This window comes from Camelina sativa, chromosome 1 (genome assembly GCF_030686135.1).
Source record: "Camelina sativa cultivar CO46 ecotype springtype chromosome 1, ASM3068613v1".
NCBI lineage: Eukaryota > Viridiplantae > Streptophyta > Magnoliopsida > Brassicales > Brassicaceae > Camelina > Camelina sativa.
In genome coordinates, this window is record NC_141880.1 from 12,386,925 (window position 1) to 12,405,432 (window position 18,508).

An 18,508-nucleotide genomic window follows, 5' to 3' on the forward strand; every position below is an offset into this window, starting at 1 on the left:
AGGTAATTAACCTATCAATCTTGACTACTAATTTTCTACTAAATTCTAGCATTTCGCTTGTGAAAAAATTTCAAGATCCCTTAGGTTTCGAAATTATTGTACTATAAAACTATTAATCAAACAAACAAAAGCTATAGCTTGTGGATTAGCTAACCCCATTTGGCGATCAGATGGATATTTATTGATCAAAACAAATAGCTAACCCCATAAAAAGAAAGGAGACAACAATTAAAAAAAAATGAAAAGTGGAGAAACTGTCTCTCGCCTATACGAGGAGGTCATTGTCTCTTAGCCTCTCGAGGATTAAGGACCATGCTTTGATTCAATAAATTGCTGTTTTATTCAAACTAAATATATTATTATAACACACGTAATATGTGGTTAGCATTTGACCCACGTCCCCTGAATTAACTCTAGATTAATTAATCAGTATATAATTAGGAAAGATTTATATTTAAGATTTGCTATTGGATTTCTCGGTGGTGGCTTGCACAATAAACAATAAAATAGTACTGCCTTTGATGCGTGAGATTTTGATTGGAACTAAGGGTTTTGATTATTAACCAAGCAATCTTTTGTCGACTGAAGTTGTTTATAGTATATGCTTATGGAATTTTTATTTATATAATACCCCTATATACTTAGATAACTCTTTGCAAGACACTTGCGTGGCTAATTTATTCCAGAGTCCATGGATATGTATACGAAAATAGTGAGCTTTTGCAGATAAAATAGTGAGCTTTTGCAGATAAAATAGTGTGTCTTTGACCACCATGTTTTGTTTTTTTTTCAACTATGTATAAACATCATGTTTACTTGGAATTTAGTGCTGTCGTTTGCAATATATAACGACTAGAGAAAATGTCATTAGATTGTCTTAATGATATGCGACAAAGAAAATGTCTTGATGATATTTCAGGATAAATTCGAGGGCATATGATAAATATATATCTAACAGATATGGTCAGAACTTTTTTTAGACAAGTAGGATATTTTTAAGTTAAAATCTGTATATATACCTACGCTAAGTATTTAAATATAATTATAAAAAGAACAAATATTATAGAATTTAATTAAAAATATATATTCTCTCTTTTTTCACTTTCTAAGATATTTTAGAAATTTATCTTTGCTTCACCTAAATTTATTCTTTACAAAATTTTATTTAGACTATACAAACCAAACTGAGTGGGGCTGTTATGTATTCTTCTTATATCTCAATAACTGGTTCCTACAAACAAAGATCACACTATAGTCTATATAGTTTTCATGAGTAACGATCGAATAAAAATCGTAACACAGCTTGATATGCATAACTATTAACAATTTCATAGTATTAACTTGTCACATAAGAAAATAACTTGTCACATAAGAAAATAATACTATTAACAAAAACAAAAAGGGCAAAAAAGACCTGAAGCTTTGGGGGGGACACCTGCATTAGGTCCCACTAGTTCACCCGTGACACCGTAAAAGGAAAACACGAAGTCGCCACGTTATCAAAAATAGCAAGCCACGTCAATACAGTCTCACTGTCACAACCACTTATACTTACTATTTTTCACAATTTAAGATGCTATTTTTTTTTTGTTTATATAAACCCACCAGCTTGCTCCTTAATTTCTTTACGAACAACAAACATATAAAGCGATAAAAAAACGAGAGAGAGAAAGAGAGAGAGAGAAAAAAATATATAGATATGGAGGACGACAATAATAACACCAACACCAACACCAACACCAACAACGTGATCGCACCTTTCATAGTGAAAACTTATCAGATGGTCAACGATCCTTCGACCGATTGGCTCATCACTTGGGGACCTGCTCATAACAGCTTCATAGTCGTTGATCCTCTCGACTTCTCTCAACGGATCTTGCCTGCTTACTTCAAACACAACAATTTTAGCAGCTTCGTTCGCCAACTCAATACCTATGTAATTCATCTTTACTCTTTCTTTCTTTCTTTCTTTTTCGGGTACGGTTAAAAATTCAGAACTTTTGGACCTAAACTCATACATCTTCTCGACAAAATCGAAACAGAGGAAAAATATTTCTCTTCCTATACTAATTTGTTTCTTTTTTTTCTTTAGGGGTTTAGGAAAGTGGATCCGGACAGGTGGGAGTTTGCGAACGAACATTTCTTGAGAGGGCAGAAGCACTTACTAAGGAACATAGCACGTAGGAAACACGCGCGTGGGATGTACGGTCAAGATTTGGAGGACGGCGAGATCGTGAGGGAGATCGAACGGTTGAAAGAGGAGCAAAGAGAGCTAGAAGCTGAGATTCAAAAGATGAACCAAAGGATCGAAGCGACAGAGAGGAGACCGGAGCAGATGATGGCCTTCTTGTACAAAGTCGTGGAAGATCCTGATCTCCTCCCGAGGATGATGCTCGAGAAAGAGCGAACAAAGAAGCTAGTCTCGGACAAGAAGAAGCGTCGTGTCACGATGTCCTCCACTGTTAAAGCAGAGGAGGAAGAAGTACTCGAAGAAGACGAAGGTAGGGTCTTTAGAGTGATTTCATCTTCGCCGTCTCCGTCCTCAACTGAGAATCTTTACCGGAATCACTCGCCGGAGAGTTCGTTGGGCTGGTGTGTTCCGATAACGCAACAAGGACAGTTTGGTAACTACGAGACCGGTCTAGTAGCAAACTCGATGATCTCTACGTCCTCGTCTTCCACGTCATCATCGTTGACATCGACGTTGTCTTTACCGGAGAGTGTAAACGGAGGAGGAGGAGGAGGAGGAGGAGGAGGAGGATGTGGGAGTATACAAGGAGAAGCAAGGTATAAAGAGACATCGACGTTTGGAGGAGTGGCAGAGTCAAATCCACCAACAACACCGCCTTATCCGTTTTCTCTGTTTCGAGGTGGCTTTTAGCTTTTAGCTTCACATGATATATGATCTTCTTTCTTATTATTATTATGGTTCTTTTATTTATTTTTTTGTTTCTTTTTGTTGTTGTTCTAATTATTTTGGTAAACGTATAACCAAGAAGAAAAATAAGGACAGAAAGATCGATATATAGTTGTTAAGGTTACGTGACAGGGGGAGATAGATAGAGTCAGTAGTCATCGATTATAGAAAGTTTGACAGTATATAATTTTCCAATTATATTTTGTTAAAGTTGATATGTTGACTTTGGTTTTAAGCATTTTCCATGATTTGTAATTTATTCCATACTTTTGTAATAAACAACATTTTTGATCTTCTTTGGTGTGTTTTTTTTTATGCTTTTTAATTTAAGTATTAAAGATATCTTCTCTTTTATAATAATAACAAAATATGTTTCACTTTTTTGCACTTTAGTTTCTTTTTGTAATATATTTTAATATTAAAAATTTAAATTTATCCAAATGGCTTTCACTTTTTGGCTAATACTTTGCAGTATATTAAATTTAATATTTTGTTTTAGTGATTAATTATAAGCACATGCATTCCCTTAATTGTATCCCATATAGAAGATAAAAAAAATCTATATCCAATGGCTTCGAAAACAAAACGGTGATGAAAATAGAAGGCTACTTTTATTTACCGGACTAAGTTGTATGTGGATTAATATTTAGGACCAAAGAGAGGAAACAATTTTTTTTCAGAAGTTTTTGGAGTGTTCGAATATGAACAATAAATAATAAGAGTTCGCAAAAAAGAAAATGACAAAGTTGAAGATATTGAACAATAGTTATAAGGAGAAGGAAAAGGCTTAAAAGCCACAATACAAGAGCCATGGAAGAAATTTTGAATCCTTTCATTGTGTGACAATGAGAGAATTTATTTAGAGTTAATCTGATTTTGGTTTAGAGAAATTCTATTAATAGTCACAATGAATTGAGGAGACATGTTTGGGAAGACCTAGCTTATGTATTGAAGAGTTATAAAGTTCACGTCGTTGAGTTGTTTCTCTAATACTACTTGGTGTTGATGTAAGAAATCGACAATATAAATAAAACAAGTTTTAATGGGGATGAATCAGAGCTGGTCATTTTATTAACGTAGAATTGAAGGTGAGAGTTTACGGAAAATATAATCAAAAATCTAAGCACAAATAATACGAAAATAATTGTTTTTTTCTCTCTGATTGCCAAGATTTCGGATCCCCAGCTCTGATAAAGACCTCTAGTATTTATAGTTGGCCAGTGACTTAGGGCTTTTTCTGTTTCTCTGTAAAATAGTGATTTTGCCCCTGCGACCAGATAGGCAGATCCAAGACTTTAGGCCCAAAACTCCTAAGATCTTCTGTTTGGGCTTCTGTAAATGTTGGGGGCAAAGCCAATATCCAACAATGGTCCCCCCAAGTCCGATGAGCGATGGCGTGCTTGAGCTCGTCTGGTACAGTTCCATGTCTCTAGATCCATCTTGCAAAATGAACAGAAGATTTTTGAGAGTTTGACGGCCTTCCGGACGGTGCCTGGATGAACAGTGCATTGCACATGTTTTTCGAGACATCCGGGAAATTCCGGGATGAATAATGCCTTCCGCACATTTTTCGAAACATCCGGGAGATTTCGGGATGAATAGTGTATTGTGCACGTTTTTCTAGGTCACTCGGGTTTTAAACGGGAGTTTTGCGTGTTTGCACGTTTCCCGAGGCGCGAGAAGTAGAGATGGCTCCAAAATTAGGGTTTTCCTTTTTACCTCGGTCAACGTGCTGGTCCCTCCATATATATATATATATATGTCTCCACAAGGTAATTTTCTTTCTCTCTCCCTTATCCTTTTACATTAGATTTTTTGTGGTTGTGTAAGGGCCATGGCTTCGCCGAGCACGCCCTCCGCCGAGGTCGTCTGCCGCCGTGATCTCTTCCCAACCATCGTGGGGTTCGGTCCATCTTCCGCCGCCTTGTTCTCTGTGGGAGATCGTTATCTCGCTGTGGCGAACTCGTGACATGCTTATGGGGTACTATCAAGAGTCTCGTGGAATGTTGGGGCAGATTGTGCGAGATGACGAGATGACAAGATGGCGTGGTGAGATGGTCTGGCGAGATGGATTGACGGGGATTTGTCCGTAAGGTGGTGTGCTCAAGGATTTGTCCTCGTTGTGAGTTTGAGGGCGCAGATCGAGAATGGCGAGGTCGTGCTCGTAGCGAGATTGAGGTCGAGTTGATTGCCTGCATTCGGAGCTTGCTGCGCTTGTTATTGCGAGAATGAGGTGGTGACGCGTTGGCGCGCTCGATACTTCTGCGTACAGGACCTTGGCGAGCTCAACACTTCTCCGTATGGAATCATTGGCAAGCTCAACACTTCTCCGTATGGACTCATTGGCGAGCTCAATACTTCTTCGTATGGAATCATTGGTTACCTCAATACCTCTCTGTATGGAATCATTAGCGAGCTCAACACTTCTCCATATAGACTCATTGGCGAGCTCAATACTTCTTCGTATGGAATCATTGGTGACCTCAATACCTCTCCGTATGGAATCATTGGCGAGCTCAACATATGTATACGATATTGCTGTGTATGATGTTGGCTTGGCTTGGCGAGATCAAGTTGGCGGGGTCACCATTTGATGAGATCACCGCTTGCGGAGAAATTACGAGCTCGTACGAGTCAAGACGTGCGCGTGTAGTAGGACGGTGGAGTGTTTTCAGACGTTGATTAACAGATGGATATTAATTCCCGAGGATAGGATCTGGAGCCATTCCCGGAGGCTGCTGATGGAGGCGCCGATGATGCTGCAAACGAGTGATATGTCCTCGTATTATTGTTTGTTGTTTTTGTTTTTGGATTTTTCTTTTTGTCATGCGAACTCGATTGCTGCATGAACTTGGTCATTCGTATTTTATTGATGATCTTCGCAACGGTTGATTATTGCTGATTTTTGTCGCACAAAATTATATTATTGCGAAATTACCCTCAAAATACATATGCGACGTTTTAATTGTTTACATGGCATATTTTGCAGTGCAGGACGTCTCATGGCTTATCCTGGATATGTTTTTCCCCGAAACGTCTTGAGTAGACAAGACGGACTTGTCGTACTGTTTTAGGTGAGGTTTGCGTGACCGGGTTACCCTGTGGGTGCTGCAATAATTATGTGTGTGCGAGTCAAGGTCTCGGCTTACTCACTCCGCTTTCTGCTACCTCATTGCGAGTCTGAGCTCGGCTTAAAATGTCCTACCGAAGTAAGGACAAGGATTATTTCAACATTGCACCCATGCGGAGTGCGTTTAAGATCGTACACCTGGCCAGGGCGACGATGTGCAAGCTAATCGTTAGCAAGGCAGTATTGCCTGAAAACTCATTCGGTGCGGCTTTTGCTTCCGGCTTATCCTGTGAGTACTTAGAGCTCGATATTGTCGAGCGTGTGATGATTTTTTTTTTTTTGGACTTGAGAGGTTCTCTTTGCACCAAATATGGCAGGTATTGCTCCTTCATGCGTGCTGGTGAATGTGCGGTGGTTTGCCAGCGGCGCTGGCTGGTGGGTGCGCGTACGATGTCGGCGTGATGGTATGGTAGTTGACGCGGAGGCAGCATGGCTCGTGTGACGATTTGTCGACTCTGATTCTTGTCCAGTCGGAGTGTTCGAGACTTGGCAAGGGCGAGATCATGGTTGTTCGGAATCTCGCCATTCTTCCAATTTAGAGAGGTCGGCTGGAATGCTGCCTGCTGAGCTTGGTGAGGCTTTATCCTCTCCGGTTACTGTGCGTTGCAGCGTGATGGTGCTTGCGATGTCAGCTTCAATACGGAGCGATGCTGGTGCCTTGGTCTAGCGTGTCGTTAATCCAAGCGTGGTGGTGTGTAGAGGTCAACAGCATATTGTTCTCTGTGGTGTGGTAGCATAATGGAGACGATGGCGAGGTGCCGCCGAGGGTGGTAGGAGAATCGTGGAGTCACGGAACGACGACGGGCAACGTACGATGGCATAATTGAGAATTTTCATCCTTATTGTTGTGGGCTCGAGAGGGCGAGATCAAGAGTGGGGAGATCGAGAGTGCGAGATCGAGCGCGAGTTGTGAAATCGAGAATGCGAGATCGAGAGTGGCGAGATCGTGACTGCGATATCGAGGGTTGAGAGCTCCAGCGAGAGTTGCGAGATTGAGGGTAGCGAGCTCGAGCGAGAGTTGCGAGGTTGAGACTTTTGCGTACGAGATCGTGGCGAGATTGAGACCTTTTCGTACGAGATCGTGGCGAGATCGAGACTTCTGCATACAAGATCGTGGCTAGATCGAGAGAATGGCGAGGTCGAGACTTTAGCGTACGAGATCGTGGCTAGATCGAGAGGATAGTGAGGTCGAGACTTTAGCGTACGAGATCGTGGCTAGATCGAGACTTTTTGCGTACAAGATCGTGAGATGCGAGCTCGAACGAGAGTTGCGAGATCGAGAGTGCGAGATCGTGAGTGGTATTTCAAGGTTTTTCGGCGATGCGGTCGCGAGGTGACGCAGCGGAAGTCAGCGCATGAATGCTTGTAATTTTAGGCGAGATGACTTGCTAGCATATTTGTTGGCGAGATGGCAAGATTGATGATGGCGTACGTGACATCGTTGTGGCGTGCTTGAGAGTTGACGAGGTCGCTGTTACTGGTTATGCTTGCGAGATCAAGATCGTATTCGGGAGTGGAGAATATCGATGATTGTTCGTTGATTGCATGTACGATGGTGTAAGATGGTTTGGGTGATGCGCGTACGCGCCTACGACTACGCGGTGTTCGGAGTGTCGTCAGCAGTTACACGATCAGGAGGGATAGCGCTGTTGGCTACGCCAATGGTCGGAGCGACGCGCGTAGCGCCTACGGCTTCGCGGATGGTTGGATTGACGCCAGCGGCTACATGAATAGGAGGGATAGCGCCGTTGCTTTTGCGATTTGTCGGAGCGACGCACGTAGCGCCTACGGCTTCGCGGTCAGTTGGATTGACGCCTTGGAGCTTGTTCGTCCTCGAACGGGTGCGCCCCCATATGGTCAGTCTAGGAGACGCGACGCGGGTCGCAGGAGAGCGTGGCGCGGAAGAGTCGACGCTTTCGTTACTTGAGAGATCAGTGTGAGATATGCTTCTGGTTTTCCGAAAACGCTTTTGTCTTCAAACTCTATTCGTGAAATGAAAGGATTCCGTCTGGCTCCACGGTGGGCGCCAAATTGTTGATGTAAGAAATTGACAATATAAATAAAACGAGTCTTAATGGGATGGATCGGAGCTGGTCCTTTTATTAACGTAGAATTGAAGGTGAGAGTTTACGAAAAATACAATCAAAGATCTAAGCGCAAATAATACGAAAATAATTGTTTTTTTCTCTCTGATTGCCAAGATTTTGGATCTCCATCTCTAACAAAGACCTCTAGTATTTATAGTGTGCCAGTGACCTAGGACTGTTTCTGTTTCTCTGTAAAATGATGACTTTGCCCCGGTGACCAGATAGGCCAGATCCAAGAGTTTAGGCCCAAAACTCTTAAGATCTTCTGTTTGGACTTTTGTAAATGTTGGTTTGGACTTTTGTAAATGTTGGGGCAAAGCCCATATCCAACACTTGGCAAAATTTTATTTGTTTATTTTGGAGAGATGGAATAAAATAGGAGACTTTTAACAGGGCTAAGTAGATGTATATATATGTGGTTAAATGTCTTTACTGAGCTATTTCGGATGAAAACGAGGAAAAAAATCATGTAAAAAACCATGTCAATGTTGAGCCTCACTATCTGAAAGGTAGTTTTCTCTCTAACCAAGCCATGTGAGGATGTCTCCTAAAATTTTAAACGTTGATCCATGATTTAACCTCACATGTCCATTAAATTGTATTATAGACAAAATCCATACCACTCGAGCAATGGGTATTGCGAACACAATTTACATATTTTAATTTTTGGACTATGTCAAAAATTCTCTACATCACCTCATCTAGTAGATGACATCTACTATGCCGGCATGAAAGACGGTTTAACCTGACTATGTTTTCATTCACTGATTCTAGGTCAAACAATCTTATAAGAAAACTTGTGTTATCTCATAGAATAATGGAGATGTGGAGTGGACCATAATTCTAAGACATTACTTATCTTTGAGTTATTTGACTTTTTCTCATTTGACACTTGTTCAAAACATATGAATTGGATTGTTTATAGACTAGATTATTGTACCCACATGCCCAAAGCTGACTAGTAAACATTGCAAATGTATTTGCCGTGGTTATGGCGACACTAGTCGGGTGGTAAAACAAGTCAACGAGGCACCCACTCAGATTCAAACGCACCCCCAACCCAACACGACGCTCCACCACTCTCACTGTCATCTAAAAATGATTTCATGTATTGTTAAGTTTTGAGACGTGACAGTTAGCCACGGGACTTTGGTCGGCCCAAAACGTTTCGAACACTCATTGGGTTAGTGAGTGTCTTAAACAACGATTGATCTTAATTGGACCACCTGATGTAACACACTAGGACGCGTGTCGGTAGCAGATAGTGGCAAAATCTCTTGTAGATGTGCTGATCCCACACTTTGATTGTCGGCTCTACATTACGCACACATCATGCAAAAGTAACTATCGCATTTTTTTTGTAGTTCTTGACTAATTGATTAGCTCCGGTAATATACTTTTTATTTGGGTTAAAATGATATTTTTGAAGTTGTAAAGAATTTATTAAAGTTTCCTAACCCTTCATCATTTTTTAAAAACAATTATTTATATACTAGTTTCTTTACATGTCTAATCTAGTATGGTTGATTTTGAATGTTAAAAAATTGTTTGTCATATACTTATAATTTCATCATTTGTAGACACCTACTAATAAAAAATTATATGTGGTGTAATTTTGATTTTTTCTATTTATTTATTATTAACATTCTATACTTTCCTTTGAAGTTGTTTGCGAAATATTTCTCCAACTTAACAGATCAATAATTAACATGCATCATTTTTTAATAATGTTTTTTTTTACTGAATTGAATATATACTGAACGGTCCTGTTTTTCAACTATCTATTAGAAAACATAGGAGTCCTTAGTATTTTAATTTATTCTATTAATTAGCTAACAAAATAAACTATTGGTTATGGATTAGCTAACCTCAAATTAGTAATTAGTATTGTATTTCTTGTCCATATCGAAGGTGTAACACTCGACAGAAATGGAAATATATGCTTAAAAAAGGCAAAGAGAGAATAGTTGAAAGTTGACAAAGGGCGTATAGCCATCTCTTGCCGATTGGAGGAGGTCACTGTCTCTTAGGATCTAGCGAATCAAGGACCATGCTTTTGATGCTATAAATTGCTGTTTTATTCAAGCCATGTATAATTTTGGATTTTTTATAATGCACCTAACATGTGGTTAGTGATTGACCCACGTCCTTTTAATTTAAATCTACATACTTAATTGGTAGAATATTTTTTGTATTAGGATATTGGGTTTCTTCTTAGACAATAAAGTAGTGCATCTTAATGTTGATGTGTGTTAGATTTTGATTGGGTTAGAGGTTTTAATTCTAAACCAATCAATCTTGGTTGTCCTCTTAAAAGGTGCTTTTTATATAAAAACAAGCTTATGGGGGCTATGGGTTCAGGGGCGGAGGCAATGACCCTGATGAAATTTCATAATCAGTTGATCTTTTTCTTAAAATATTGTTGATTAATATGATGATTAACTTTTGTCAAAGTAGTGGACATTTATCTTTTAAGTATAAAGTGTCTCGTGACATACGTTTGAGTTCTTGCAGTTGATGATTTTGTAGTATTTTCAGACATACGTTTGATGATTTTGTAGTATTTTCGACCTCTTGAGTTCTTGCAGTTGATCTTAAATTCTGAATGCATGAAGGGTTTCGGTGGGCAACAGAGACTCTAGTGCGAACAAGAGGTTCTAGAAAAAGTGAGTCGTAGTAGTTATTGATAATAGTGAGTGTATCGAGTCCAAACATGTATGATTACATGCAATTACATAGTGGTAACTACTTGTAAGGTTCGTATAATTCTCACTCAAAACTCTTAAAAAGATAAGTTAAAGGAACGAATTTAGATCCAAGTAAACGGATAATTTGTGCTCAACTGAAATGCAGTGGCCTAGGCCATATTGTTTCAAAACACCTCCGAACTAAAAAAAACTACACTCACTATTTTCGACTTAGCATGTTCTCCAAAGAACGCAGAGCAATGGTACTTACTACTTAGTTTGGTACCCCCAACACCTTTGCATGTAATCGTTGGTATCATATCTAACAAGTAATGCATTCTTATGAAAGAAAATAAATAGATACATATTTCACGAAAAATTTAAGAAAAGTGAAAGAAAAAAAGGACAAAATATAGCAATATTGTTATACAACAACACAAATAGAGCGAGCGATCAGACTACGGATGTTGAAATCTCTCCTCCTACAAGAGCTTGAGGGGGACAAAACATAAAAGAATAGGATGTAAAGAATTGAATCAATACAGTTGTAAATACTAATCAAATTATACAGAGATTCACTGCGAGAAAACACGAAGTCCGGCCTCTAGATCCTCCAAATTGATTGTACAAATCTCTTCAGTGTCAACACACTCAAAGCTAAGTCGGAGATCAAGATTCTCCCTCGCGTTAACAAGTAGCGTGTCGACCAATCCTCCGTTCATCTCCTTCCTCTGCTTCTCCGTAGTTTCCCTCTCTATCAGTGATGCTATCTCCTGCAGGGTGCACGACTCATGCAATCTGAAACTATAGAACAGTGTGTCCTCTCCCTGGTTGTTCATCTTGATGTGTAGTATCTGTGCCAGTTCTTTGGCACTGAAGTCGCTGAAATTGAAAAACTTTGTGACCCTTCTGCAAAACCCTTCGTTTGATGCGATCACACGCTTCATTGGCTCGCTGTATCCGGCGAATATCACCACGATTTTCCCTGTGTCCATGACCGACATGATTTCTTCCAGAGCTTCTAGACCGTAGTCCTTGTCGTCCGCCTTTTGCATCGGGATCAACCGGTATGCTTCATCCACAAACAGAATCCCTCCCTCAGCTTCTTGGATCTGTCCAGAAATTGAAAGCATTTAGATTCTTGAAACCAAACCCACAAGTGAAATTAGAATAATATGAACAGTGTTTTCACCTTTCTCCTGGTCTTTGGTCCTGTATGGCCAACAAACTCACCAACCAAGTCTGTACGCTGCACTTCTGTTACCTTATCAGTTGGTAAAATCCCAACCGTGTTAAGCAACTTCCCCAGAACTCGAGCTACCATGGTTTTACCTGTTATTTGGATCAACAAAAGCAGTCATGTATTGGTTTGTTTTTAAAGACAGCGAAGCATAATCATTAATCATTTTATTTCCTTTCACCTGTTCCAGGGTTTCCAAGAAATGCCATATGGGGAGGTCTTCTAGTTCCAATGTTAAGCCCAAGAGTCCTTCTCCTCTCATCTAGAAGCATTCCTTTTGCCCATTTCCTCAGTTGTGTCTTCAGCTCACTTAACCCAACAATATTAGATAACTCATCCTCAAGCAGATCCATCTTGGCTTTAGTCTTACCACATTGCTCAAGCGCACTTCTTTTCCTCTGCTCTTGGAGAAACCACCGCAGTAATTCCCTTAACTTCTCACTACCTTGCCCTTTAGGTAAATGGTCCAAAGGAGTCATCCCTTCCTGGAAATGCAAAATCCCAACAGCTATCACAAAACTAAAACCACAATTTACGAAAAACAAAAGAACCAATAATAATCTCAGAAAAATCATACATTATCTTTGGCACTGCAATCTGCGTTATTGTCGAGCAGTGTCTTAACAGTAGAGATATCTTTCGAAGTAATTGAGTACCATACCGCAAGGTGCAATGGTGTCATACCGTTCTGCATAAAATATCCAAACCAAATCAGTCCAAGCTAAATCAATCAAGTAGAACAGAGAGAGGGAGAGAAAATTACACTGGCTTTAGCTTCAATAAAAGCACCACTCTCAAGGAGTAGCTTAGCAGCTTCATTACAACCATTCTTGGCTGCCATGTGCAATGGAGTCTCACCATACTGAAAGAACAACATTGATTAAAACTGCAAAATCAAAAACCTTCAAGAAAACAAAAGAACAAAAGACTTACGGTATTCATAGCTTCCAACTCAACTTTATCAGATCCAGTCCAAGCAAGAAGATACTTAACTATATCAACATTACCATTACCAGCAGAAACATGAAGTGGCGTATGATACATCTGCAAAATTCCCAAAAATCAAACAAAAAAAAAAAAACAAGATTTTTGATTCATGGGCATACGATTTCTCCAGATTCAAATGCAAATTCAAATTCATTCACTAGTCTAAATCGATCCGGTACCGAACCAAACACATATCGAAATCGGAGTTTTTAAGTAACAGATTTGGAATTCAGCAAAAGAAAGTGGGGGGGGGGGGGGGGGGAGGGGACATACGACGGGATTGCGTTCATTGAGAAGAGAAGTGTTGTCTTTAAGAAGCCTCTGCAAAGCGATAAGATCGCCGGAAAGAGCACAATCGTGAATTGTGGTGGGTCTAGCTGATCTCAGCCGTTGTCCACCACCGCCTTGTCGATTCATTTCTTCTTCTTCTTCTTCAATCCCTCCAACCAACAACAACAACAACTAAAAATCTAAAATCTTTCCCCACACCCAAACCAAATCTAACCTTTTTCTTTCTCAGAGGATTTTGCGGAGAATCAGAAGAATAGATTATGAGAAGAAATGAGTGTACCTCCGCGTCTTCCTCTTTCCTCACTAAGTCCTTTCTTCCTTTCATTATATTTGGTTTGTGAAAAGACTAATTTACCCCTACCTGATTTTCGTTTTTTTTTTTTTTATTTTACTTTCCTGGCGCCTTCCTCTAAAACCCAGCTAAGCTTTTCATTGATTAGTGGCCTAATCATACACATCATTAGTAGTATACAAATTAATATACTTCTCATTTTACACTTTAAAACTTTTTTTTCACTTTTCTTTTAATTTGTTTCTTACTCCCTTATTTATATCTCCGACTACATAAACAAAACAAAACAAAAAAATCCAAAAGAAATCGTTAAATTAACTTTTAAGTTAAATTTTTTGTGGAATAAAAGATATAATACGTTACATGAACTATATTGGTATCGCGAGACAGACAACTTATATCACCATGAGATACATATATAAGAGAAAACGATAAGAACCAGTCACTTGTTCACAATTTACAATTTACTGAGAACTTACCTGTTACAACTTACAATGCATAGGTTCGGTAAACATGTGCATGCGTGATGCGTCTGTCTAGACTGGACAACAATTTTATGTTGTATAGTGTATATATAGGAAGGACTTAGAACTATCCTATCTGAGTTTAGTAGCACATTTTTTGTGTAAAAATATGGAACAAAAATTATTTTCAAATAATTATGTAACTCACTCTCCTCTCACGTGGTCCGTCAATATTTTCGAAGACATTTCAACCTTTTTTTTGGATAATTACGAAGTCATTTAAATTTACTTAATATATCAATTAGCAATGTCCAAGAGACATGACTTGTGAAGGATTTTATGTATTACACGAGCTTATTTTCTTAGTTGATTATTAGATATATTCCTTATAGTGATAATACTTTTGCTGATCATCTTGTGAAATGTGCAAGAGATTGCGGATTCTGTTTTTTCCATGTAAGTTCGACGGTTTTTCACTGGCTCTCTTTAGAAAAAAGTTTTCAACTGTGAGCTAGTATATGGAGTTTAGATAGAAAAAAAAAGAAGTAGCAATGTCCCCTATTTGTTGGTCTCTTACTTCTTATAATTGTCGCTGGTTTCATTCCTTGTTGGCATTGGATATAAATTTCTACACCTTTTTCAACGATTTTAGGCCGAAGATTTTTCTTAGGATAATAATTTCGACGTACACATCAATTAGTTTGCAACTACTCAATCACTTCTCATATATATCTACTACTTCAAATTTCCTCACGTAAGCAAAGAAAATAACTTGTTCAATCATGGCGACCTCCGTTATGAATTATTTCGAGTCGTCTCAATCAGTGATTTCTATAGTTTGATCTTTACGGCTCCTTACTCTAGATTAAGATGGAGGGTTAGGTGGCTAGCAATTTACCTAGTTGAAACTTGACAGTACGGATAACACTTCGAAAATAGAGAAAAAAACTCAAAGACAGAATAAGATAACACTTTGAAAACTTGAAAGTACGGATAACACGTGCCATTTGTTTCTTAGTTTATGAGACAAAGAGAGAATAAGATAAATTAAAGCAACTGCATCAAAACTCTCAGGCTATACCAAACTTAAGCTAATCTTTTACATGCACTAACATTAAATTTTGAGTAAAGACGAGGAGATGACGCAAAAATGCTGCACAGCTAGAAAAAGGGACAAGGAGATGCTCCTCCCACTTGCTAGGTATTCATTGTAGAAGTAAACGTCTAGCTAGGTACTTTCAGAACGTAAGGTAAATCATATACAAGCAAAAATAGGAAGATGGTTGCAATCGCATAAGGGTTTGCTAATGAAAGTTGAGCTTACGTTTGTGATACTGAATTGGTGTGTTTACAGCTGATGTCATATTGCCCACATGCAAACATACAAAAAGTACGAGAATAAGAACCAACAATTAACTAAAATCTTTCCAACATGTTGCATTAGACTACATTATTGATCTTCTCAATCTCAATAGTAGTTATAAGCCTTACATCAATTTAAAACTCTCATCATGCATGTTCTTATAGCAAAGGTGAAATGACACCATACCAAACTCTTCACCTAGAACCTTAAACGATTAAATTGTAATTCTATTCTTATACAGCTCTCTAGTAACGTCTTCATCAACACGACAATCAATCGAAGAAAAAACTAAAATTTCAGTTTCCATCAACAACACAAGAAAAACTCAAATTTCAGTTTCCATCAACAACACAAGAAAAACTCAAATTTCAGTTTCTATCAACAAATTAGATGGAGTGTATTAATGTATTGCATCTTGTGGTTAATTTTAAACGTGATCGAATAGTAAAACTGACTGCCATAATATTCGACGGATATCCTATCATCTTTGTTCCCGCGACAAAAAGATATGCCATCAAAACTCAAAAAAAAAAAGTCAACACCTATCTTACCGTAAAAACCTTGAATTTGGGTCAAATTAGATCCTATACTTTGGGATATTGGATAGTACATATCTCATTTCCTAAATTACTTTATATATAAACTACACGTTATTTCTTTGGTTTTCAATATGAAAAATTTAAAACACTATTAAATATTTAAGTTTTCTAAAAAAAACAAAAGAAAAAAAAACACTAAAGATCCATTTATATCAAACATGATGAAAAAATCCTATCAACTTTCCTTCACCGTTCTTATTGTCTTCACAGTTCTTCTGCTAGGTATATACTTAATTTTTTTCTCCTTTTGACCAATTTTCTCCTAATTGTTTTTACTAGACTTAAGAAACAACACCATTGTCCAAAAAAAAAAACATCAAATATATTTTTTTAACTTTTCACATATATTGGTTAATTCCCTACTTTGTGAATTTATATGGTCTTAACATTATTAGAATAATTGTGATATACAAGTGATGAAACATATTACAGTTGTTTCTTTTTCTTAAATGATTATTTTCTCTCATGCCACATAGGTAAGTGTTTCAAATTACAACTAATTGATTTATAAATATTGGTGTTAAACAATTTTCTAAGAAAAACTATATGATACATTCAAAATTTCAAATTAACTTAATATATTAAATATTTATAATTGTAAACCTATGTTCCATTTCAAAAGAATATATCTTTACGGTAAAAAGTCAAAGTAATATTTTCAATTTTAGATATATGAACTAAGATTTTTAATTTTAACTTTTTATTGTAACAGGAGTGAAAGGTTGGGATTTTGCAAATAAATGTGGTGTTGTTTTAAGCTATACTGGTTGTACGCCACAAAATTGTAAGAGTTTGTGTTCCAAGAGTCATTCACACGCACGCCCACATTGTGTTGTTTCACCTGGTGGACCATATAAAGGGCATAAGCAATGTGCATGCAGCTGGGATTGCTAATTAATATTATAATAACAATAAATTTCCAATTATAATAATATTAAGAACTTAACAATGAATTAATACAATATTTGAAATGGACATCTAGCCCAAACATATGTATTAGTGTTGATGTCAAGTTATAATCTAAGAAATCTTTAATTATGGTAATATTAGCTTTTCATGCAGGTTTTGACTTATTTTTTTAATTTAATAATATTTTCTCAAACTAGTGATGGATGGGTAAATTCAAAATCCAAATAAAAAACACCCAATCACCTAAGGTTTTTACAATAACTTTAGATTCTAAATTTTTTGAATCGCTTCTACGCAAGTTAATAGTTTTTTTTTTTTTTTTTGTTAAAGTATGCAAGTTAATAGTGTTTTTGTAAATCAAATGTATACAAAAAGAGGTGTGATAATTAGAAATTTTTGACTGAAAAAATAGTGCCATGAGGTGTTAATTATTATGATTCAGTTAATTGATGTTCACTGTAATTCCCTCAAAGAAGGTAAATATAATAATCATAATAATAATAATTAGAATATATGATTAATTGGTGCCAAATATATGTTGTCCTATAGTTTATATGAGAATATTCAAATTTTTGTATACATTTATAGATCAGTTGGTAAATTTTAAACTTCATGAATGATAAACGTTTTAGCTTACAAATCACCTCATAGACGATTAATATCACATGAAAAAACTGTGGTGCATGATACAAAAAGCTCTCGAAAATCATGTCTACAACCTTACGTGTTTGATAACGAAGCACCCTTTATATGTATATGTCGGGTGATAAATCTCAATCTTAATCTTCGTGTTTTAGAACTTCATTAGTTGATTTACCATTAGAATTGGTCTAACATTGTGACTAGTGCCTAGCATAGTGAGATAGCTTTTAGTATGCTTGCGAATTCGGTTTTTCCGGGTAAATCGGGTCGGTTTTTTCAATTATCGGGTAATTCGGAAATTGAAAGTTCTACCGAAACTAACCGACTAATAGATCGGTTCAGATCGGTTCGGTTACAGTTATTTCAGTTTGGAGGATTCGGTTATTTCGGTTACTATTTTAGTTAAAAAGTTGGGCCAAACGTTAATTATTTTAACTAAATAGTTGGGCCAAACCCAAAAAATAATTGACCAACAAATTATGAAACGGTGTGTTTCATAACTTTCCTTCTGTAATCCTAATTCTCTTCGACGGCGACTTGACGATCGTGAATTCAAAGTTAGAGTAATAGCTTTCTCTGATGCTGCTTAATTCTTCTCGTGATGGCTTTGGAAAGTCTGTAATTGATGTGTTTTGGCTGATCGTGATTCGGTAGAGATGGAGAATGAAGGTTAAGGTTAAAGAGAAGAAGAAGAGATCCGACCAAAAAAGAAGGAGGAGGAGAAAAGGGAGAAGAAGATGAAAAAGATATGAAGAAGAAGGAGAAAAAGGAGAAGAAGACAGATCGAAGAAGATTGGTGGCTTAGGAGAAGATAAATGGTAGAGGAGAGATACAGACATAGAAGATTGGAGACTACATTAGTTAGAGTTCTCTTCCTCGGTTAACCGTTCGATTTGGGCA

At 37.6% G+C, this 18,508-nt stretch overlaps 2 protein-coding genes and 2 long non-coding RNA genes across 4 annotated transcripts; 2 read left to right on the top strand and 2 right to left on the bottom strand.

The window, feature by feature from the left end:
- Window positions 1-1,306: 1,306 nt before the first annotated feature.
- Window positions 1,307-2,304, bottom strand: LOC147949830 (uncharacterized). Its single transcript, XR_015561456.1, has 2 exons — window positions 2,166-2,304; window positions 1,307-1,880 (listed from the first exon to the last, which is right to left on the bottom strand). It is a non-coding gene; the product is annotated as an uncharacterized LOC147949830 (long non-coding RNA).
- LOC104789585 (heat stress transcription factor C-1-like) lies at window positions 1,625-3,212 on the top strand. Its single transcript, XM_087457569.1, has 2 exons — window positions 1,625-1,936; window positions 2,093-3,212. The coding sequence occupies exons 1-2, from the start codon at window positions 1,700-1,702 to the stop codon at window positions 2,879-2,881; spliced, it is 1,026 nt and encodes a 341-aa protein (XP_087313695.1). The 5' UTR covers window positions 1,625-1,699; the 3' UTR covers window positions 2,882-3,212.
- Window positions 3,213-11,188: 7,976 nt separating this feature from the next.
- Window positions 11,189-13,740, bottom strand: LOC104789598 (uncharacterized). The gene is made up of 7 exons (XM_087457734.1): window positions 13,322-13,740; window positions 12,995-13,105; window positions 12,825-12,923; window positions 12,639-12,749; window positions 12,243-12,546; window positions 12,014-12,153; window positions 11,189-11,933 (listed from the first exon to the last, which is right to left on the bottom strand). The coding sequence occupies exons 1-7, from the start codon at window positions 13,463-13,465 to the stop codon at window positions 11,397-11,399; spliced, it is 1,446 nt and encodes a 481-aa protein (XP_087313860.1). The 5' UTR covers window positions 13,466-13,740; the 3' UTR covers window positions 11,189-11,396.
- Window positions 13,741-16,098: 2,358 nt separating this feature from the next.
- Window positions 16,099-17,101, top strand: LOC104789618 (uncharacterized). The gene is made up of 2 exons (XR_768565.2): window positions 16,099-16,279; window positions 16,770-17,101. It is a non-coding gene; the product is annotated as an uncharacterized LOC104789618 (long non-coding RNA).
- Window positions 17,102-18,508: the final 1,407 nt, after the last annotated feature.